The following is a 24,054-nucleotide window of genomic DNA, read 5'->3' as shown; positions in this document are numbered from 1 at the left end:
ATCCTCCAAAAAAAGTAACTTAAATGGTAAAATACACACACGTTTGTAAATCAGTACTCCAGCAAACTAATAAACATTGCCTTACCTTTGAGGCATTAATGACAATATTTCTAGCAGATCCATGCTCATCTCCAGAGAAGGCTGGCTGATTATTGAAACCCTGCTTTACATTCACTGCAGTAAGTTCATCCTGCAAAGAGCATATTTTTGTTAAGTTACAAAGAATTAAATTTAGTTTTTTAAAATTTGATCATTTGCATCAACATATTTTTATAAAAGCAAGTCTTGGTGTGTCACACTGTATATTTTGCACAAGGACTGTGTATTCTCTGCAAATCTTCCCTTTTCATACAATTTTAGAGAAAAAGAATGACAGTATGCAACTCATTCCAGATTTCCAGGCTTCAGCTCAAACCTGTCTGTATTTTTGTTGGAGCAGGAGGGTTCCTATAAAAAGAAGAAAGAAGGAAGAACAGAAACTGCCTGGAGATCAAATCATCCAAGTATCTGCACGTCAGGCACACACACACACACACACACACAATAGAACCAATATGGTTCTACTATTTGGGAGAGGGGAGGACGGGAAGCACAGAAGGAGAAGAGTTTGACTCCACAGCCCTCTGTATGCCATAGGGCTGAGTTCTGCAGCAGGGCGAGCTCTGGTTAGCCAAGAGTGTGGCAGGACTTGACTACACACATCAATCCAGGTCCAGGAACTGGATAGATCCACTAGCCACAAACCCCCATTATGGGGTACATGCAAGGCTAGGTGGACCCCTGTCTCTGTTTCCTCCATCTACGCCTCTGCTTGCCTTTACTGCTAAGGTAGTTTGACCCTCTGACCCAACTGAAAATCATTCCCTTTTGGGGTAAACAAAGACCCAAAGGAAAACGTGTCTGGACAAGTCTGGAATTTCCCCCTCTGCTTCAGTGGTATCACAAAAGCCTGTGCCATCCTTTAATCAGAGGCTCCAGCCCCTAACATCTTACAGCAGCAAAAAAGCTGCCCACTCCATGCATAATTCTCTGTGACCCACTTCCTACACTGGCCCATCTCCCTCCACGGGCTTTAGCATGGCCCCTTACTGGGAATCCTGCTTGCTAGCCCCCAGTCACTGGAGAACCTCATCAGCATGCTGTTCTTAGCAAGTCTCTCTCCACACTGGCAAATAAGACCTGGTCACCTGCCTTTTATATTCTGCTTCCCCATTCCCAGCAGGCCTTGCTCTCAACAGTCACACACTCCCTTCAAAAACCGTAACCTCACAGAATACCTACTGAGACCCGGAGATAGAGGTGCCAGGCTCCAGCCTGTCTGTTACACACAGGTTGTATTCAGCATTACAGCCAATCAACTGTACTGATCTGCAACCTTTTGTTGTTGTTATTGGTTTGGTTTTCTTTTGGTGGGGAGTGAAATGCAAAAGGATTCCATGGCCTGCCTGTGTTCCAATCAGCTCCAACACTGTTTCCCCATACAAAGCCCTTTATGTGAGGCACTAGAATGTCTCTATACACAAACAGGTTTAAATATATATTTTTCCCTAATGTATCATCTTAGGAGAATGACCGAACTTAAATATTTAAGCTGTCATCACTATCACTGACTTCCATTATCAGCACTTACTCAGCAGATGACCCTACTATAGGTCTCACTGCTCTTGGCTGCACTACAAGGGCCATTTTCTAAAATGACATGGTCTTCATAAAGAAGTTCTCCAGTGTACTGTTAAAGCCAAACATGGTCTTACTACACACATAAATTTAATCTTTCCATCTACTTCCCCACTCCCTTCTTCAAAGATGTATTTAGTGTGGCCCGTAAAAGGGAAATCCCATAACAAAGTTGTTCTACGTCCAGTTTAGACCCTTCAAGACTCACGTCTGAAGAACCAGTAGCATTTATCCCACCTCTCCAAAGATGGCTCCATATTTTTAAGGAGGAGGGGCAAGAGTTAGGTTTACTTCTCATTACTAAATGGAGCTATACATCTGGTCCTTGCCTCCCAGTCTCTTTTCTGTAGTACTGGTAGAGGGGCACTGACATCAAAAGTTGTGGACGTCGCATATCCAAATGCAACGGCATGGCTAAACTCCTGAGGTAATTCTGGCACTTACTTGAATGCACCCCACAATGCTCAATGACCACGAGCTTTCAGAAGGTATTTAAATGTTACACCATCCAAAGAGCACAAGACACATTTCAGAGGACACTAAGAACCACCCAGAACTCTATATTATTTTTGGATTAGAAACCTGAAGGCTTTCAGCTAAAGCTGTAGGAAACAGAAGGGATGACATTTCTATATTTTTATGCACTTGTGCTGTGGCAGCTGGGCACATGACGCAAGTTAACATAAAGAACAAATGAAACTGTTCGCAACAGAAAGCACAAGCAGCCCTGTTGCTTTAACAAGCCATTATAAATATCACAGGGATGATCAATAACCAGAGTAGATCTGGACTAAAAATTGTGTCTTGCATGGCCTTCTGAAAAAGAAAAAAAGAAAAAAAAATCAGTGAATTTGAAAGCTCTCTTGGATTGCCCAAAGCAGAGCGCTCCCACAGCTGGGGACCCTCTGCTCCAGCCCTTAAGATCACATATCTAGGAGCTGTCAGCATCTCATGTGTTGTGATGGTGCAGAGAAAGACATGGTGTCAGACAGAAAGAAGAACTTTACAGATTAGAATCAACATCTCGAATTGCTCCCAGAAACAAACAGGAAACCAGTGCAGTTCAGAGAGCAAAGGTAAAAATGTGTTCCCACTGCATTACAGAGGCAGCTTCATTCAGACTTGAGATCTGTGGCAAGGTTTAAGAACACCATCCAATGTAGTCCTGCCCCAAGAGCAGAGAGCAAAAACAGCATCTGATTTATGATAGGTACAAAGAGAAATGGTCTGTACCATATTTTGCTTTGCTGTAACTTTCTATGCAACCATTTCAGCTCGGTGGCTGAAACCACAACTGACAAACAGATCTTTACTACATATACTGAAACAGCCAGAATAAACAGCTACAATGAAGCAATGGTGCCCCTTTTGCAGTTCAACCTACTTCTTCTGGAGTGTTACTTTTGCAGTAGGAGTATTATTGTAAGTGATTATCGCTAGTATAAAGTTTTGATAGTGACTTGATCCTACAGAGATTTATGCCTGTGTTTACATTAAACAAGTGCACAGCCCTATTAATGGGACAATGAGAACTCAAAAAGCACGAGTAATCCCATTGAGTTCAGGGGAACTAATCGCATGTACATACCTAGGTCTTTACAGGTTGGGGGTGTAACTTGCCAATTAAGACCAGCTCTAACAGTCTCCTCCAACTCCCTAAACTTCACCAAAACTAAACAAATACTGTGCCAGAAGAAATTTTTGTTTTTTTTTTAAAATATGGACTATAATCTTTTTTTGGCAAAACAGTCTTCCAAAAGGAGTTTGGCCTAGAAACTCCCCTTTTGGTTTATTCTGTTATCCTCAACAAGGAGCACAGCTTTTGAATATTTCTGGGAAGTCTGAAGGATAACATAGGAATTATTCACTACAGTATTTTTGAATTTAAGAGAATTCTGAGCACTCTGCAGGGTTTATGAAGCCAGCCAGAAACACTAATCTGAATTTTAAATGAGGACAACAAAGTGCTAAAACACTCCTCCCACCTACACTATCCCCAAGACAGCCTTGAAAATTAGACCAACCAAGAGATCAAAGTGATAAAAGGATTCTAAATAGGGCTGCCAAGCGATTAAAAAAATTAATCGCGATTAAGCATGCGATTAAAAAAATTAATTGTGATTAATCGCACTGTTAAGCAATAATAGAATACCATTTATTTAAATATTTTTGGATGTTTTCTACATTTTCAAATATATTGATTTCAATTACAACACAATACAAAATGTACAGTGCTCACTTTATATTTATTTTTTCTTACAATTATTTGTGCTGTAAAAAACAAAAATTGCATTTTTCAATTCACCTCATGCACTGTATAATGAAAGTTGAACTTACAAATGTAGAATTACATACAAAAAATAACTGCATTCAAAAATAAAGCACTGTAAAACTTTAGAGCCTACAAGTCCCCTCAGTCCTACTTCTTGTTCAGCCAGTCAGACAAACAAGTTTGTTTACATTTGCAGGAGATAATGCTGCCCGCTTCTTGTTTACAGTGTCACCAGAAAGTGAGAACAGGTGTTCGCATGGCACTGTTGTAGCAAGATATTTACATGCCAGATGCGCTTAAGATTCATATGTCCCTTCATGCTTCAACCACCATTCCAGAAAACATTCATCCATGCTGATGACAGGTGCTGCTCGATAATGATACAAAGCAGTGCAGACCAACACATGTTCACTTTAATCATCTGAGTCAGATGCCACCAGCAGAAGGTTGATTTTCTTTTTTGGTGGTTCGGGTTCTGTAGTTTCTGCATCACAGTGTTGCTCTTTTAAGACTTCTGAAAGCATGCTCCACACCTCATCCCTCTCAGATTTTGAAAGGTTCTTCAGATTCTTAAACCTTGGGTCGAGAAATCTCACATTGGTACCTTCTTTTCGTTTTGTCAAATCTGCTGTGAAAGTGTTTTTAAAATGATCATGTGCTGGGTCATCATCCGAGATTGCTATAACATGAAATATATGGCGGAATGCGGGTAAAACAGAACAGGAGACATATAATTCTCCCCCAAGGAGTTCAGTCACAAATTTAATTAACACATTTTTTTTAAATGAGCATCATCAGCATGGAAGTATGTCCTCTGGAATGGAGCATAAACGGGTATACGGATGTTTAACATATCTGGCACGTAAATACCTTGCAATGCCAGCTACAAAAGTGCCATGCAAATGCCTGTTCTCATCTTCCGGTGACATTGTAAATAAGAAGCCGGCAGCATTATCTCCCCTAAATGTAAACAAACTTGTTTGTCTTAGTGATTGGCTGAATAAGAAGTAGGACTGAGTAGACTTGTAGGTTCTAAAGTTTTACATCATTTTGTTTTTGACTGCAGTTACGTAACAAAACAAAAAAAACTACATTTGAAAGTTGCACTTTCACGATAAAGAGATTGCATTATGGTACTTGTATAAGGTATTTGAAAAATCCTATTACTTTTGTTTATCATTTGTACATTGCAAATATCTGTAATAAAAATAATATAAAGTGATCACTGTACACTTTGTATTCTGTGTTGTAAATGAAATCAATATATTTGAAAATGTAGAAAAACATCCAAAAACATTTTTAAAATTTCAATTGGTATTCTATTGTTTAACAGTGCGAGTAAAATTGTGATTAATTGCAATTAATATTTTTAATCGTGATTAATTTTTTTGAATTAATCGTGTGAGTTACCTGCGATTAGTCAACAGCCCTAATTCTAAGCAAACAAACAAAGTAAGCTGAAAAGAAAAATAATATATTTGTTACTATTACTACTCACTGCATAGATGACCTCAAAAGGTTTTGCTGTTTGTCTTTTTATTTTAGTTCTGCTTTTTTTTTTAAATCTGTCCGTAAGTGACATGGTGTTCCAATATCATACGTACTGTTGGCCCATAGCATGAGTTGAAGGTTAAGTGGTACCACAAATACTGTAGTTCTTCAGTTTGACTTTACTTGGCCCCCCAACAACCATTCACTTACAAGAACTTTAAATGAATCGATGCCTCAAACAAATTTAGATCTAAGTGGGGCTTCTGAGGAGTCGTTTTGCTTTTATATTAACTTCTTCCCAATCAGCTTTTGATTTTAATAATTGAAGTTTAACATACCAAGAACAGAGGTCAATTAATCCAGGTACCAGATACCATCAAAAGATTCAAATATATCACACTAGTTTAATTCAACCAATCATATTCATATCACCGAACACCCATCATACTGGGAAGGTTAAAAAAAATTAAGAAATAAGAACTATATCCGACTCTTGTTAATGTCAAAGAGAGATCAATTCTTTTAATGGTGCAGGATCAGATCCTAAAAGTACAACTTTGTTAGAAAAAAATGCCAAGCAAATTGGTTATGTAACATCAGTAAAAAATTTAGGACTTGTCCACACAGGGAAGTTAGCGTGCAGAAAGCTAGCATGTGAAATTGCAGTGCACTTGTTACCCTGCACAAACACCCTGTATAGACACTGCTTAGTGCCCTCAAGCACTTTAGATTAGTACACCTCCAATTAAACCAGGGGTAGGCAAACTACAGACCGCGGGCTGGATCCAACCCGTCAGGGCTTTGGATCTGGCCCACGGGATTGCCACCGCCGTGGCGGAGCGGGCCCCACGCCGCTCCCAGAAGCAGCCAGCACTACATCCCTGCAGCCCCTGAAGGGAGTGGGGGGGGGCAGAGGGCTCTGTGCGCGGCCCTCGCCTGCAGGCGCACGCACGCACACACACCCCCCGCAGCTCCCATTGGCCAGGAACAGGGAACTGTGGCCAATGGGAGCTTCGGGGGAAGTACCCGCAGGCGAGGGCAGCATGCTGAGCCCTCTGGCCCCCCTCCCCCAGGGGCCGCAGTGACATGGTGCCGGCCGCTTCGGGGCCCCACTGCCACCCCAGGGCCGCTTCAGGTAAGTGGCACTGGGCTGGAGCCCAAACCCCTGAACTCCTCCTGAACCCCACACCTCAACCCCCTGCCCTGAGCCCCCTCCCTGCACTCCTGCCCAGAGCCCTCTCCTGCACTCCGTACCCCCTCCTGCATCCCAACCTCCTGCCAAGCCCCCTCATATACCCCACACCCCTCCTCCGCCCCAACCTCTTATTCTGAGCCCCTTCCTGCACACCGCACTCCCTCCCACACCCCAACCCACTGTCCCAGCCCTACATTCATGGCCCTGCATGCAATTTCCCCACCCAGATGCGGCCCTCGAGCCAAAAAGTTTGCCCACCCCTGAATTAAACTAATGCACCCAAAGGCACTCAGTGCACAGTAAGAGTGTCCACACAGCTAGTGCACACCAGCTACTGAGGCTTTTCTCTGTGTAGACAATCCTAAATTGTACACAACTAAATGCACAAAGGTCGAGCATGCCATCACTTGGTTTAGCTTGAAAATCAAGCCATCTCCAAGCAACAAACGCAGGAATGCCGCACAGTGCTGTCACTTATGAGGAGACACGCTGTGGCACACTGCACTGGATTTTGCAGGCTCTTGAAGGGATGTCAAGCCTGCTTTCAATATGTCAAGCAGTGTCCCCAAGCAAACCCAATCAAGATTTAAACCTGTTTTGTAGTTTTAAATAGTCATCAGAGTAGCTGAGCTCAAATTTTATTAAATCTTAATTGCTTTACAGAGCATTTTTAAGATCCATTTTTGCAATCAGAACATTCATCACCATAGTAGCTGAGCATTTATAAAGGTGAGACATTCAAACATCCTTTTCAAAATGTAATAGTAATAGTAATAATACATTAGAATGCTGATGTTCAGAGGTGCAGAGCATCCTCACCTTCCATGGTTTGAATGGAAGTTGCAGCTGTTCCACACCTCTGAGGAAAAAGTCAGGCCCTGAACTTATTTCTGTCCTTCATTATTACACTCCTCATATACTGCCATTGACATTGTATGGTAGAGTCTTGCAACACCTACCAAGTGCAGTCAAAAGAGCCTTCAGAATATTAGCATGACGATCTGCTGGGTTTCCCAGAACTGTGAGCCAGTGTGTTACCCCTCTGAGTCTCAGCAAGTGCAAGCTTTGCTGCTGCTAAGCTATGTGTTATCTCCCTTGTCTTGCCAGCAAACTTCAGGACTCTACCAGTCCAAACCTTGCCTAGCCAGTAAGAATCAGTGAGCTCCAATTCCCGAGTACCTCAGATATGTCTTTCTCTGCAGTGCTTAGCCCCTCTTACAGTAGCACCCACAAAACCTTACTGCTCCTTTAAAGAGATAGTACAAAGTAGTTTATTAACCTAACTGGGGTTAAACCCTCCACTTCAATTACAGCATTTTGAGTTGATTTATGGTAAAAGTAAAGCAAGTTTATTAACAAAAGGACATAGTTTTAAATGACACCAAGTATAAGGAATAAGGATAGAAATGGTTACAAACAAACTAAAAATACACTTCTATGATTAAATATCAACAAAACTAGAGTCTTCTGTTCAAAGAAGTTTTTCTCACCACAGTCATTCTTCCAGCATAGCTGGCCCGGTCTTTAGCCAGGACCCAAGACACAGAGCTCAAAGCACTTGGTTTCTTTGATTCCATGGGTGAAAGATAAAATAAGTGTTCTCTCCCCACCTTTTTATAGGCCAGTAAACCTTTGAAATATATTCTTTGAAAAGTATGTCCAGACAAAACTTCTCTCTCTGCTGGGGTGTAGACACCATGCGGTCTTCTCCCCTGTTTGTTAGCTTTATTTTACCTTATACGTACCTTCATTGTCTCTTCCTGACAACCAGGCAGGTCAGACAAGCAAATACGTATTCCTTTTTCTAGGGCAGACTGGGTTTATGCATTGCTTGCCAAACACATTTTAGCAGAATTCCAGCACACATTTACAACTCTTTGTACAAGCCCCATATATACAGCATGCAATGATTTTCAGGACCAGCATGTTACCAGTTTGTATATGATACCTTCCATGACAACAACATATGAGGTGCATTGAGCTGGTCAGACCACCTGAGTTTTACTGTTATGTACCAGGGACCCCCCTTGCCAACTGGCATTGGGGTGCTCCTAGGGTACATGACAGGCCTACTTCAATTAGTGTTTTTGAATCCAGAGAGAACACATGTGTATGAATCAAATACACAATAAATAATTATGTTCAAACAATGTTAAAGGATCACTGTCGGGTACTTCAGACTGTACAGTTGTATATGAATTTGTTTTTAATTCGTTGCAAAAAAAGAGTCTCTTCAGATTTCAGCATTCTCCAGTAATGTTTATCACTCAGTCGCTGCATCATTGGGCTAGTGAAGGAGAATCAGAAAGTAAATGACTAGAAAATTACAGGGAAAAATAAAATGGGAACTGCCCAGTGTATTTTGACATCCAAGCTAAATGAAGTGTATGAAGTAAACAGACAGCAGAACCGGTGAATGGTAAATTAGATTTAAAATTATTTCAGTTTAATAGTGTTATTAAAAACAAGGGATTTTTAAAAACAATTTTTAACCTGAGAGAATCCTTCAGAGGACTAATTTAAAGGGGACCAACTTAAACCAACAAAAGAAAGGAAATGCAAAATAATGTTCTTTACTCGTTCTTGTGTGTCTAGAAGATATTGCATCATATATAGTATTCACATTCAGCCACTGTTGTGTGGCCCTCTGCAATCTAAGTACAACAGGGGTAAAAGGAAACTAATGAACTGGCTCATGTATGTAGGACACTGCCCTCAACTGGACAGAATCAGAATTACTGAATTGTGTCTCATAGGTCCTATATGTAGAGCCCTGCAAATTCACAGACCATTTTTGCAGATTGAAGATCAGATGCAGATACAAATTTTGTATCTAGAGCCCTACAGATATCTGCTTTACATCCATGGATGCGGATATCCAGACCATTTTTGTGGATCACAGATCAGATGGGGATACAAATTTGTATCTGCGCAGTGTTCTATCTATATGTCTAAGAGCTAAGGAAGTTTCTCTTAAGCTGAAGTGGTAGTAGCCTGTGTTTCTGGAAAAGGAAGATTGAGTTTCTGTCCCCACCCTTGCTGGGAAGGCTCAAATGCATAATCCAGGACTAACAGGCACTTGTTTTGCCACTATTTACAGTACAGCTACAATAAATACTTTCCATATTAAACTCTGGACTCCCTTCCTTATGTGAATTATCAAGTCTGGTGGGTTGGTTGGTTGGTTGGTTTTTGTTTTTTTTGGCGGGGGGGAGGGGTAATTTTAAGCATTTTACATTTCCACCTTTTTTCTTTAGTACAATATTACAAGACAGACAACGCATTATTCGCAGTCCATGATGCATTGCTTCGATGATGCTTTGAGTGGCACAGAGCAACACAAAGCCTCAGGACACTTCAACACCTCTTCAAAGCACTGTTGCATGAGATTTGACATAGTACCTGGTTACAGCTTGAACTTTGTCAATTTACAGCATAGAGATGTTGGGAGGAGTTCTCCTCCTCTCTGGCTTCCATGCCTCTCACCTGTTAGTTTTCCCCATAGGAGACAGTGACCTGAGCTACTGTATCATGAAAATCCTGACTGATCCTTAACTATAAACATGTACGAAATGTATCACTAAAGTGCAAAATACATTTGTTATATGTTTTAGGAATATGCACATTTAATTTTGTAATAAAAAAGTGTCCATTAGATTGGCTATATTTTCATTTGCAGAAGTTGCTGTTAGTGTGTGTATGTGTGTGTGTGTGTAAAAATGCATGACTGGTTAATTCAACATGCCATCTTGAAACATTCCTAACACAATTTATTTCCATTTGTTTGATGGGATTTCAGAGGTGTGGTCATCTACCAACACCTATGAAGGTATTAGTGCTATTAGTTGGACTTAGGAGATAAACACAGCAGACAGTGCTAACATGCTGTAACATGTTATTTCATTGATGACACCACACAAAGCAACTACAAGAGGTTAGAAATGAGTTATTATGAAGCTGTGATTTATAGTGGTTATGAAATGGGACTGTATGCCAGGAACTCATGTGTTCAAATCACATTGACTCCCTAGTGACCTTGTATAAAGCATTTAGGGCTGATTCTGCCCAGGGTTGTAGAATGCAACTGAACACAAGGCTGGTATAGCCAGTGCCAGACTCTCATCCTCTCTCTAAAACAGGAACACTTAACTACCTACCACACACAGTTGCTATGAGGATTAGTTAACATTTGTAAACCCCTTTGAAGAGATAAAGCATAAATCAAGAGAAAGTAGCCGTGTGTGTGTGTGTGTGTGTGTCTCACACACTCTCTCACACACACACACACACACACACAAGCTGTTTTTGAGATGTACAAGGATGAATTTTAGTACATCAAATTTGAGAGTTCTATATCAGAAAGACAACAGCTCCTCAATCATGGGAATTAGGATTACAGCATAATATTAAGAGCCTGACCCAAAGACCACAGAAGTCAATGGGAGTCTTTCCACTCACTTCAACTAGCATCTACCTCATGTATCTGGGTATTTTCCTATAAACTATACCAGCACAAATACACACGTATAAACTGCATATCTAAAGGAAGGTTCAGGTCTGAGAATACACATTTAGATTGTCTTTCAAACCTTCACGTACCAACCTTTATTTTAAAATGGGTAATTTGAGGCTCTCCCCCCCCTCCCCCCGCCCCCTTAAAATATTAGGTGTGATTAGACAATACTTTGAGCTGTCAATTTAAAATAAAATAATCACATTTTGAGCCATACAACTGCAAAACCATTTGTGACCTGGGGAAGAGTTTTGTTGTTATTATTTCAGGTATTTTCTCTCTCTCTCATATAAAATGTGAATAGCAACCCGTTTCTGTCATTTGCTAACAAATTCATCATGGACAAAGACTAGTACACTGAAGTTAAACCTGGATTACATTTTCAGACTTACTGGATTACTATTAAACATTTTAGAAATGCTCTATATAAAAAATTAACAGTATACAAGCTGTTATGATCAGCTTCTGTGTTTATTTGTGTGTTTATTTTTCCAGTCTATGAATGAAAACAAAATTGAGATGATAAAATTTCAAAATGAAACAAAAAAATGTGGAATTAAATCCAGAGTATGTACCAATAAGGACAGGTGAATGAGTCAGAGCTGCACATGTTCAGCTACATTTGTAATGCTATCTTTATATTCTCTGTAGGCATTTGTAAGGTAACAGACATCACTGAAAAAGCAGATGTCTTAGCTGATAAGCATGTATAATGTCTCATTAATTTCAGCTCTGGCCTAAGTTTTTGTGAGAGTTTATTTACTTTTTTCAGCCAGCAGCAATGAGACACAGAAGGATTGGATTTTGGGGCCTTAAGGTTAAAGCACTAGTTCAGGTCCCGAACCCTTCCTTAGTAAGGCCATGGATAGTTCTCTGAAAACATCCACTTAATGTGAAGCAGCAGTCAAAAAAGCGAACAGAACGTTGGGAATCATTAAGAAAGGGATAGATAAGATGACAGAAAATATCATATTGCCTCTATATAAATCCATGGTACACCCACATCTTGAATACTGCATGCAGATGTGGTCGCCCCATCTAAAAAAAAAAAAGATACACACCTCTACCTCAATAGAACGCTGTCCTCGGGAGCCAAAAAAATCTTACTGCGTTATAGGTGAAACCGCGTTATATCGAACTTGCTTTGATCCACCAGAGTGCGCAGCCCCGCCCCCCTGGAGCCACTGCTTTACCGCGTTATATCCGAATTCGTGTTATATCGGGTAGCGTTATAGCGGGGTAGAGGTGTATTGGAATTGGAAAAGGTTCATAAAAGAGCAACAACAATTATTAGGGGTATGGAACATTTTCCATATGAGGAAAGATTAAAAGGACTGGGGCTTGTCAGATTGGAAAAGATGACGACTAAGCAGGGGGATATGATACAGCTCTATAAAATCAAGACTGGTGTGGAAAAAGTAAATAAGGAAGTGTTATTTACTCCTTCTCATAACACAAGAACTAGGGGTCACCAACTGAAATTAATAGGCAGCAGGTTTAAAAAAAAAAAAAAGGAAGTATTTCTTCACACAATGCACAGTCACCCTCTGGAACTTTTTGCCAGAGGATGTTGTGAAGGCCAAAACTATAACAAGTATCAGGGGGTAGCTGTGATAGTCTGTGTCCACGAAAACAACAAGGAGTCTGGTTGCACCTTAAAACTAACAGATTTATTTAGGCATAAGCTTTCATAGAATCATAGAATATCAGGGTTGGAAGGGACCTCAGGAGGTCATCTAGTCCAACCCCCTGCTCAAAAACCCACTTCTTCAGATGCAAACCATAACAGGGTTCAAAAAAGAACTAGATAAATTCATGGAAGATAGGTCCATCAATGGCTACTAGCCAGGATGGGCAGGGATGGTGTCCCTAGCCTCTGTTTGCCAGAAGCTGGGAATGGGCAACAGGGGATGGATCACTTGGTGATTACCTGTTCTATTCATTCCCTCTGGAGCACCTGGCATTGGCCACTGTCGGAAGACAGGATACTGAGCTAGATGGACCTTTGGTCTGACCCAGTTTGGCTGTTCTTATGTTCATGTCTACACTGCGAATTTTAGCCACTGATGCAGCTGCCCTGGCACAAACCCCCAGCATATACATGGTTTATAGTAGTGCAGCTGATTTATAACTATGAGATCAAGAAATAACTCCTTAAAACAGATGAGAAAGCACACAGATAACATATTATACTCGTTACATCTTATGAACGATGCGATACATTGCAAGTGGGTGGGGGAAGAAGCTAGGGAGGATTAGTCTTAAAGTTAATATGGCAATTAGTGCTTTCTAGGGTAACTATTCAGAATGGTGCTTCCATTACTTCGAAAGGGGAAAACACTGAGCTTTAAAGCCTAAGGTGTATCAGAGGCTGTGAAGATTACACACTGAACATATTAAATGGATTCTCAGAGCATGAGAGAAAGGAGCGATTTACATGTACTTTCAAAGGGCCTAAGAAGAATACGCATGTTCTGAACCTGCATAAAGGCATCGTGTTGGGAGAGATTTCCCTGTTATGCTGGATGAAACAATTCAGTATCTGAAATGAAATAAAGTCAAGTCTTGGTTATGGATGTAATGGGAGGCATTTTAAACCTAGGAGAACTGAAGTTTGGGAAGAGTCACACTGTATGCTCCTAGTTTGGAAAGAACAACAGAAACCCCATCCTTACTGGGGGCACTTCTTAAATACAACAGTGATGTGCATGACACTAAATTGTTATACTTTGAATTTGATTCTGTAAGTCATTTTGAGATTTAATAGTCTCTTTCATACAAGTTATAAGGATCAAATTCTATAACGCTTTTTAAGTCAATGGGACTACTCATATGAGTAAAACAGGCAGGACCTGGCCCTAATGTTGCATTGTATTATTTAGTTAAGGTGTTATGCCTTAGATCTGTGTTAGACAGCATTTAATGTTAGCTGAGTTTATTTTAAAGGGACACTGTCAACTTGAAATCTAATAAGCATTTTAAAAAAGATAAAGAAAAAAGTAGGTTTAGGTACTACACTTGCCCCAAGTTCTCCTGCAGTCACATTTTCCTCAATTTTTTTCAGTGTTTTTCTCTCTCCTATATTATGTGAAAAATGCAGTCATTCAACAGAGGAAGCTTGACTACACAGTGAAACTTTCTAAGTGCCAAGTATTGTCCAAAGTAATACACCAAAAATAATTCTTTAATCTTTCTTTTATAGCAATTTTAGGTAAAAAACATTCAGACAGAAGTGTGATTTTTAAGTTGAAGGTGTTACTTCAACCACCCTTTTGTATCTGTAAGTAATTACTAACTCCAAAGAGACCGACCAATTGTAAAAAAACATAGAACACCAGATCTTAAAGCCTACAATACCTCATATTTGCATCCATTTACTGTAAAACCAGATTTGAGATATAGAGCTTGAGAATTCAACATATGAGGTGTTGCCTGTTCTCGATGGTGTGAATTTGGGAAAGGATGAAATGATGGTTTTTGACACCAGACTAATCAAAAATATCTACTCTAGCTTGCTCCTAACTTTTCTTCAATCATTTTAAACTTATTACCACCTTCCAAAAATGATGACTATGCTTTAACAACAGAGACTGAGTGATGCTGGTAGTGTTATTTCATACTGTGTATGCTCAGTGTAACAAACAAATAGCAATGCAACATGTGAACATAAAGTGAGCAAGTTTTCCCCTTAAGTTATGTTTCAATCAATTATCTCATGGCAAATAAGCAGCCAATTGCAGTTATTTTCTACTTACTAATACACCCATGCAGTGTGTTCTAAATATTAACCATCTGGACACTTGCCGCTATCACTCTTATTGTAACTGACTGCATATGTATAAAGTGTATCTGCAAGAATCAGTCCACTTCCTAACTAAAAATATATAGCATTCCGGAGCTAAAAATTTATCTGTGTACGTAGTCACAGTTTAGTCCAAATACAGTTCTATAAGTTTGGTCAAGATCACTTGTAAAAATATATAACGTGTCACAAAATAATTCAAATAATGGCAACCTGCCATTTTATTGATAAATATAACAACAGGGGTAGCATGTGGGATGGAAGGGGGGGCAGGAAGAAGCAAGAGCTCAGAGGATTGGTAATGGGATAGAAAATGGAGCTTTCCTCTGAATCACTAGTCCAAATCCATCTGAAGTCAGCAGTCACCAGAAGTAGATACCATCTGATGACTGTTTGGTAACCTGTATGAATCAGTTGGTGGTTTAAGTCTAATTCATAGCAGATGTGTCCATGTTCGCAAGTCACCGTCAAAATTAGCATTCACTGGCATCCTTGCTGGCTGTCTCAGCAAAGAAACCAAAGACTGAATGGACCATGATAACCAGGTAATCTGGAGAATCTTGCATAGCTGCTGCCCATGCTGTACTTGCTCCGTAGATAACTAGAGAGCTTCATTCTCCAGGACTCAGGCTGGCAACTTTCATAAACGCTGAACTCACCAACAAAAGTGGAAAGTTGGAAGTGCTCTAGGAACAGTACATACAGATACCAAGAAGAGGAATAGCAGAGAATGGAAGTACGTGACCTTCATACTACACAAGGGGCTATGAGCCTGATCCAAAGCCCAACAAAGTCAATGGAAAAAGTTAGACTCTCATGGACTTCAATGGGCTTTGGATCAAACCCCAGGACTTTAGAGACAGCCAGAGGCATAATCAGCTTGAAGTAGGAGCTTTGAACATAAAAGAAATATAAAGGTGAAATGGGGAAATCTCCTTGGCAAAAGGAAAAAAATGTACAGGGAGCAGATATACTGACAATGTAATTGATTGTCAGATTTTACAGAGAAGCACCAACTAGAACATGTTGCCAGTCCTGAATTACTCTCCCAAGTTCTAAATAAAGGAATTAACCATAATTCTAGATATGTTTTTGTTATATTACCAAAGACAACAGCAGCATAAAGACACTGATCAAATGTTTGGATAATATTTGAGAGCAGCAAGTATGGTTCCTCCTTCCACTCCCCCCTTTGACCAAGTTTTAAAAATACATTTTCAAGTTTCTGAATTCCTTGGGCTGCATCTTACCCTAGAATTGAAGGTCACTCAGAGCCCACTTCTTAAGATTTAAGAAAATATGTTTCTAGTAATTAATAAACTCTCACTTGAGATGGCCATGCAACCAGCTGCCCTTTGAAATTAGAATCATTATCCCTACTTCCACAGTCTCAGAGCTCTATTTGGTTAACCTGCAAGTCAACACATCAGCAAGCACTGCCTAAGAGTTTCTTGTTATTTTGGGATTTGTAATTTTACAATCTAGATTAACAATTAGAGGGCAGATTTTCTTAAAATGCACTTTTAGAAAGAAAAATACCAAATCTTTGTAACAGAAGGACGTGAACTCTTGCATCCAGAAGGTTTTACCTCGACAAATTTGGGGACCCATCTCATTTCAATTATCTTTGCTGATTAATACATAATTGTTTTCCCCGCCCTCCCTCAATTATATTCAAAATATCTATGAGGGCAATGACTACCATTTGGCTGAGGTCACAGTAAGAAAAGGAAAGTCACTCAGGCAAAATGGTTTGCAGGTGACTAAAGCTTTAACCTGTACAAAACACTACAGATGGGAAGCAGGTGAGCTAAAAAATAAACAAGTCCCATGACAAATTGTAGCAGAGTGATTATTTTAACAAGCGATTATTTTTAAATAATCGCTTGTTAATTGCAGTGTATCCTACCTACAGAATGCCATGGTTACTGCACTATACCTGCTAGTGGCACCCAGAGTGCTGAAGCAAGGTACTTAGAAGTCAAGCAAACAGCTTTTGTTTCAGCAGATGTTACTGACCATTGACCAACATCCAAATAACTTGCCTATTGCACTACAGCATCCATGGACATGGACAAGCCTCTGTCTGTCTGTAATGACTGTCCATCTCCTCTGGGTCAGAATTTGCTGCCCCAGAAGGCGGGAGGGAAGGGAAATCAGTTTCCCCAGGGTTGCCAGCGGAGGGGGTCCCCTGTTCACACAGGTCCAGAGAGCTGTCACGCCTGCCCAGCCCCAGCCTCGCCGCAGAAAATGCAAGTCAGTGGGGGGTGCCTTGCCTTGCAAGCCGACATTTTTCAAAAGTTTAAAAGGATTCACTAGGGAGGGGAGGGAAATGGGGCGGCAGCAGCCGGGGCTGCCTCAGGCCCAGGCTGGGAGCAGCCCCCCAGTGAAGGCATCACCGCTCCGGTTCAGCGCTCCCCCCAGACTGGCAGCAGCTCCGCTCCGGCAGGCTCCTTTCCCACCCCCCGACCCCCGCCCTCATCACCCTTCAGGTGGCCGCCGGGCAAACTTCTGCCCCTCGCCAGCTCCGCGGAGCCCACGCCCGGCTCTCACCTCCTTCTGCTTGGGGTCCTGGGGGTAGACGTCGGGCGGCCCCAGCCGGGGGCGTTTGAGAGGTCTCTGCTCATAGCTGAGAAGCCCGAAGGCGGCCATGATCTCTCATGTTAGCCGGCAAAATGAATGAGAGTTGGAGACGGAGCAGGCTCTGAGCACCAGGGAGCAGCACTTTGCAGACAGGCTCCCTCTCTCCGTCTGGCTCTCTCTCTCCTGCAGCGGAGAGCGAGGCAGGCTGGATACTGCTGCCTCCTGACAGACACCCACCAGCATCGCCCCCAGGCTGCTGCCGAACAAGTGCCCCACAGCTGGGGCTCCGGCAGGGCAGGGCAGGGCAGGGCAGTGCGTGCCCTGGGACAGCAGCACTGCCAGCTGGAGCGGGTTTGGGTGGCGGGGTATTTCCCCCTTCCCCAGCCCTGTCAGGGCTCTCTTTCGCTCTAGGGTAATTTTACTGAGGGGATTTCAAACCGGGCTGGCTATTTCTTTTGCAACTATATCACTTTAAGACCCAGCCAAGTCAATCATCAGGCGGGAGATGCCTTCCAATTGCATCCAGAACGAGGGCTTGATGGTAGATGCCTGACTGCAACGCAGAGCAAAATCCTTCCTCCTGAGAGGGGCTCAGAAATAAACTGATTTAAAATTAATCTCCAAGTGAAAGACTTAATCTCCACATAACTGAGATGTGCTAGATCGGCTCATAGCAGGACATTGACTAATAACTTGGGTCATAACAAACCAAAACTTTTCTTTTTTAAGTAGTGTTATTTGGCTATTTCTGACATTAAATGTTTAAACAGCTAAAGTGTTTCTCCCCCACGATGCCCACAGCTTTGGGGGCTTGGGTGACTCCCATAAATGTTCTTACATGGAAGTGAGCACAGCTGAGGCCTGAAAGAGATTGAGTAGGGGGAGGCAGGTGGGAATCTGCAGGAATTTTGTCTGTGCCTGTTAAATGGCTGCTTCCAAATGAAACTGCCATCCCTAAGTGCTTCCACTTAGAAATAATGCGGAGGAGATAGGATATGGGCTCTGCAAAATGCAGCAGGCTCTCACAGTGGCTTACAGCCTAGTTAACTGCTTTCTTAACTCCAGCGTGTTTGGTGGATGTGTTATGGAGAATGATGGAGAAACACCCATAGCTATTGAACCTCTGCATAGTACTCCATTGTACCTTATTTTGAGAGATTCTATTCATTTAGTCCCAAACTTACCTACGTTCAACAAACTTGATGTTACTTCTCCTGACTCACTTTTACTGTAGAAAATAATTTACTTCTGAAACAATCCTAAAACTGAGATTGTAGAAGGAGACAAGGTGGGTGAGGTAATATCTTTTATTGGACCAACCTCTGTTGATGAGAGAGACAAGCTTTCAAGCCCACACAAAGCTCTTTTTCAGGTCTGAGAAAGATATGAGTATCACAGCTAAATGCAAGGTGCAGGGCCAGATCCAGCATTTCTGCCGCCCCAAGCAAAAATCGGCAGCAGCAACTGGAAAAAAAAAAAAAAAGCCGCGATCGGCGGCGGCAGTTCAGCGGCAGGTCCTTCGCTCCCAGAGGGAGTGAGAGACCTGCTGCCCCCGAATTGCCGCACGTGCCGCCCCTCTCCCTTGGCCGCCCCAAGTACCTGCTTGTTAAGCTGGTGCCTGGAGCCGGCCCTGGCAAGGTGGAACAGATTGTTTACCCCAAGTAGTTAGCACATTTTCTAAGGGGCCATTCAAGGTAGAGTGGCGGTTAATATTTCTGCAGTCACAGGACAAAAAGGGGATGAGTGGGTTACAGATTGTTGTAATAAACATAAATCCAGTGTCTCTGTTCAGTCCATGATTTTTAGTGTCCAACAGAGTAATGAATTTAAGCTCCCAGGCTCATCTTTTGAAAGTTTTGTGCAGATTTCCTTTGAGGATGAGGACTGATCAGTGGCAAAGCCAGGTTTTAGCAGCAGGGGGAGCGAACACATAAAAAAAGGCGCCACCCGCTGCAAAGAAAAATGAAAAGAAAAAAAAAAAGAAAAACCCCGACTGACGTGGAGCGGCTGAAGGACCCGCCGCCGAAGACCCGGGGCGGCTGAAGGAAGCGCCGCTGAAGTGCCGCCGAAGACCCAGAGCGCCGCCAGGTAAGTAAAAGCGCTGAAGACCCGGGTGAGTAAAGATTAAAAAGGCACCACTTTTCTGCACAGTGGGAGCAGCCGCTCCCCCTGCTCACCCCCTAGCTGCGCTACTGGGACTGATAGGTCAAATATAGCGTGATCGCTTTGTGAAAAGTGTTCACCTACAGGTTATAGGGTCATTCTATCTTTTATCATTTTGCATCTGTTGTGCTGGCTGGGTCTGATGCCACTTTGAGTTGGTGTGTCCTGCTCTGGGGAGCTTGCATCTGATGATGAAGTTGGAGAGGTTAGGTGGTTGTTTGAAGGCTAGAATTGGGGTTCAGGAAAGATTTCTTTCAGGATGGGGTCTGCATCAAGTATGGGTTGTAATTGTTTGATGATAATGGGCCACTCTACCTTGAATGGTCCCTTACAATATGTGCTAACTACTTGTGCTAAATAAATAAATAATCTGTTCCACCTTGCATTTAGCTGTAATGCTAGAAGTACCTTTCCCAGACCTGAAGAAGAGCTCTGTGTGGTTCGGTTGCTTGTCTCTCTCACCAACAGAAATTGGTCCAATAATAGATATTACCTCATCCACCGTGTCTGTCTAATATCCTGGGACCGACACAGCTACAACTACACTGCATACATTATAAAGGGAGTCATTTGCACTAAAGTAAGGAATCCCACAGCATTTTTAATTTTCTGCATGGATGGTTTTTTGTATTCCCCATTCTGGATCTTTGTCCTATATCATATCCCACATTTGGACTTGGCAGGTTGCTACATTTGTTCCTCGGGTAGGTGTGTTTGCAGTATTGAAGAGAGAGGCCACCAGCTATTACAGACCTTTCTTCTGATGAATATATTATGTGGATGGTGGAGGAAAGCCCACAGTTATTGTGCAGCAGGTGCACTCCCAACATGTCTCTTAAGTCAAAGTGGTGGGGGGAGGGAAAGAATCTCCTCAGTTGTTGCACAGCAGGTCCCCTTCCCTTGTGGATGTCACATGACAACAGTACAGACTTACAGAGTAATTGTCTTCTAGAACATAGAACTCTATTATAATAAGGAAAACAGTATTATCCCTAAAGCTAATCTTTCTCATTCTTCACCGTAGAACCTGACTCAGACCTTCAACCCCCCCCCCACCCTCTGTCAGCCTTCCCACCAAAGTTTTAAAGAAATAGCACACATCTCCTCACAATTCCCCCACCCCCTTTTTCTATGCAAGTTATCCTTAGCCAGAATTATTATTTAAAATCAAAATCATAGCTCCAGACAAGTCACTGGCTCCGTCACTTGTTCAGATCTGGTCATCTTCTGGCCTTGAGCAAGATTTTGTGCAGTTGATTCACTGGGACTATCAAACCCCAAATGTGTACACTCCTGTTCAATAGTTAAGACTCTTCTCAGCAGAATTATCTCCCTGCATTAAAACCACTGAGATTAGAATCATGTGGTAATTCAACTGCATGTGGAAACAACTGAAGATGCTCTCTGTTTCTTCTGCACTCAGTTTCTTGATCAGTCTCATCAACGTAGCATCCTGGGCTGCAGCTGGTGTGGTCAAGTATTTACATTCACCCAATTTTAATCAGGACTGAGTCTCCTGGTTTCAATCTGACTAAGCTTGGGATTGCTTTCTGATGGCTAAAGAAGAAAGCCTGAGGCTGTTTAGATTTCGTATCTCTCAGCCAACCACATATGGATTAATGCTCCCACCACACACTTTTCGCTCCACAGACTGCCTCTTCCATTATCTAATGCTTGCTCCAATAGCTGGGTTATTCTAGACTAGTGCAAAGAGTATTCCCAACAGAAAGGGGCTTTCAGGGAGAGGCTCAGCTGGAAGACTCCTCTCTTTTACACTGAGTGCATCTGCTGATCTCAACTGTGCTACTCGGGCATGTGGAAAAGGCAGTTTCTCAGGTAGGCTGCTCCCAGGCCATTTATGGTTTTAAAGGGTAAAAAATGCCACCTTAAACTCCATCAAGAAGTTAAAAAAAAAATCAGCAAATGAAGATCCCAGAGTTCTGGCTTTAGGTGTTCACAGTAAAAAAGGCTCTTTATCAAGTGGGCTGTCACATTCTGCACTAGCCTCAGCTTGTGACTGGACATCAGATATAGAGTGACATTGCAGTTGCCCAGTTGTCAAGTGGCAAAGGCATGAATCACTGTATGTGCTCTCACACACGATTCATGGGGTCAATATGTATAATTTATGTTTTTATTGCTATTTGTTAAATTCTCCAGGAAAAAGCTTGCAGTCCTTGCTAAGATAGCTGTAGTGAATGGGAGTTTTTTCTGAGTAGGGACTGCAAGATTTAGGCCTAGAGTAATAACAAACAAATGTAGCTTATATGAAATGCTATTATAATATGGCAATTACTATAATATTTTCCCCTGAGTTGCTGGTGAGTCCAAGGGTGTAGAGATTATCAGATAGGGCTAGACTGTAACTTCACACTCTGGCCGGAGCAAATGTAAGAGGGACTGTTGTCCCCTTACTAACATTCAGTGGGGGTGTTTTGGTACTAAAAGGGGAAGGGTCGATGGGAAATCAGGACCCTGAGACTGACAGTCCCCAGGAACAATGGGGAGAGGCCAATGCTCCAGGTCAGCCTGATTGACAGGGCAGGCAGGCTAATCAGGGAGTCCTCTGTGTGAGCTGGAATTGCCTGGGTCAGACAAAATGGGGTCGAGCTAAGGGGAAAGTGGGGGCCCAGCTGAGCTGGGGAGCAGAGCTGTGCCAGATCCAGAGGGGCCAGATAAAGCAGCCCAGAGAGAGCAGACCTTGTGCTGAGAGCAGGGCTGCAGCCACAGAGCCAGAGACGCAGCCCAGGGGGCTGGAGGCAGAGCAGCAGCATCAGTGCTGAGGCAGAGTGGAGCTGGAGCTAGAAGAGTGAAGCTGGGGCTGGAGCAGGAGCAGTCTGGAGCTGGGTGCGGTGAGCAACTGGGGCCAGTCAAGGGGGGACCCTGGGCAAAGGGCCCAGTGCAGAAAGACACCCCCAGCCAAGGATCCTTGCAGGCCAGACTGGGAGGGGGATCTTAACCTGACAGGGGGCTGATGCTGGGAAGAAGGGTCCCACCACCCAAAGCCCAGAGGTGTGTAGCCATCACCAGAGCAAGTGTCCAACCCACAGCATCCCTGCAGCACAGCCAGGGCCTGAGAAGGAGGCCTGGGACCTACAAGGAACAGACTGAACTGCCCTGACATTCCAGAGACACTGTCATGTTCCCTGCCACAGAGCGGGGTGATGTGTTTTCCTAGAACCTTTCCCATTTTTCCTTATTCTTTTTTAAATTAATTTCTGATTAAATAAATTGTATTTGCTTTAAATAGTGTGTAACGATCAGTGGGTCAAGGAAGTGTCCAGTGCAGAGAGAGTACCCCAGAGTGGGGACATCCTAGCCCCTGTCCTAGGTGACCACAGCCAGGGCCGGCTCTGGCTTTTTGGCCGCCCCAAGCAAAAAAAAAAAAAAACCTGCGGCACGGCCAGAGCCAGAGTGCAGGGGGACTCCCTGAGCTGCAGATGTGCCCCGGCTAGCGGGGGGAGGGGGAGGGAGCGGGGGGGAGAGAGAGAGAAGGGGGATGGCCAGGGCTTCAGCGGGGCGCTGCCACGCGGCCCTGCCGGGAGGGCTCTGCACTGCTCCGGTCGGCTGGGAGGGAAGGACGTGAGCTGCACTGCAGGGCGCTCCTGTCCTCCACGCTGCCGCCCCCTACAGGGCGGCCGGAGCAGAACACCACCCAAAAAAAAAAAAAAAAAGCGGCCGTGCCGCCCTAGGATTGGGTGGAATGCTGCCTCCTACAAGCTGCCGCCCCAAGCACCAGCTTGCTCGGCTGGTGCCTGGAGCCGGCCCTGACCACAGCAAGGTTGGAGGTCGAGCCCCCCAGGAATCCTGGGCCCAGCCTCGTTGGGGTTACAAGGACTCTGCCAGACAGGAGAGTGGAAGAGGAGTCCTCGAGGGCAGGGAGGCCTCTGGGTAAAGGAAGTGGGAGCGAGGACTCAGATCCTTCCGCTAGCCCATTTCACCGGGGTAGTGCAGAAGCCAGGAGAGTTCCCCACTTACACAAAGGCTAGTGCATAACTGCGCCACTTCAGGAGCAAACCAGAGGAAAAAACTGGAATTCTCAGAGTCTCATTTCCCTCTCTCCTACCCACTACCTCTGTGAGAGGAGTAACTTACTTCATCTCGTTTCATGGAGGCTCTTCCCACAGTGCACCCAGCCAGGTAGTCAGGCTAGCAAGTGAGAAGGAAGCCTTGGGGCCACAGCACCTCCCTCTCACCACCCACTTGCTTGCAGGGAGGAGCGGTAGTAAGCAAGTAGCCCCTGCTCTGCTACGCCAGCCCTGGGGAGGAATCAGTATGGCCAAGCGGAGGAGTAACTCCCCTTACTGCCCTGCGTGACTGAGTACAGTCTGAAACAACCAGGCGGAGAGCCTGACCCA

General features: G+C 43.2%; 1 protein-coding gene across 1 annotated transcript in view; it reads right to left on the bottom strand.

Moving 5' to 3' along the window:
* Positions 1-17,602, bottom strand: part of MED12L (mediator complex subunit 12L) — a 306,083-nt gene extending 288,481 nt beyond the window's left edge. The window contains exons 1-2 of the mRNA XM_065411423.1: positions 17,504-17,602; positions 86-190 (exon numbers count right to left, since the gene is read on the bottom strand). Of these exons, the coding sequence (XP_065267495.1) occupies positions 86-190; positions 17,504-17,602 (204 nt within the window). The remainder of the gene's footprint in view (positions 1-85; positions 191-17,503) is intronic.
* Positions 17,603-24,054: the final 6,452 nt, after the last annotated feature.

Source organism: Emys orbicularis, chromosome 9 (assembly GCF_028017835.1).
Source record: "Emys orbicularis isolate rEmyOrb1 chromosome 9, rEmyOrb1.hap1, whole genome shotgun sequence".
Lineage (NCBI taxonomy): Eukaryota > Metazoa > Chordata > Testudines > Emydidae > Emys > Emys orbicularis.
This window is presented reverse-complemented; position numbering and strand designations above follow the sequence as displayed.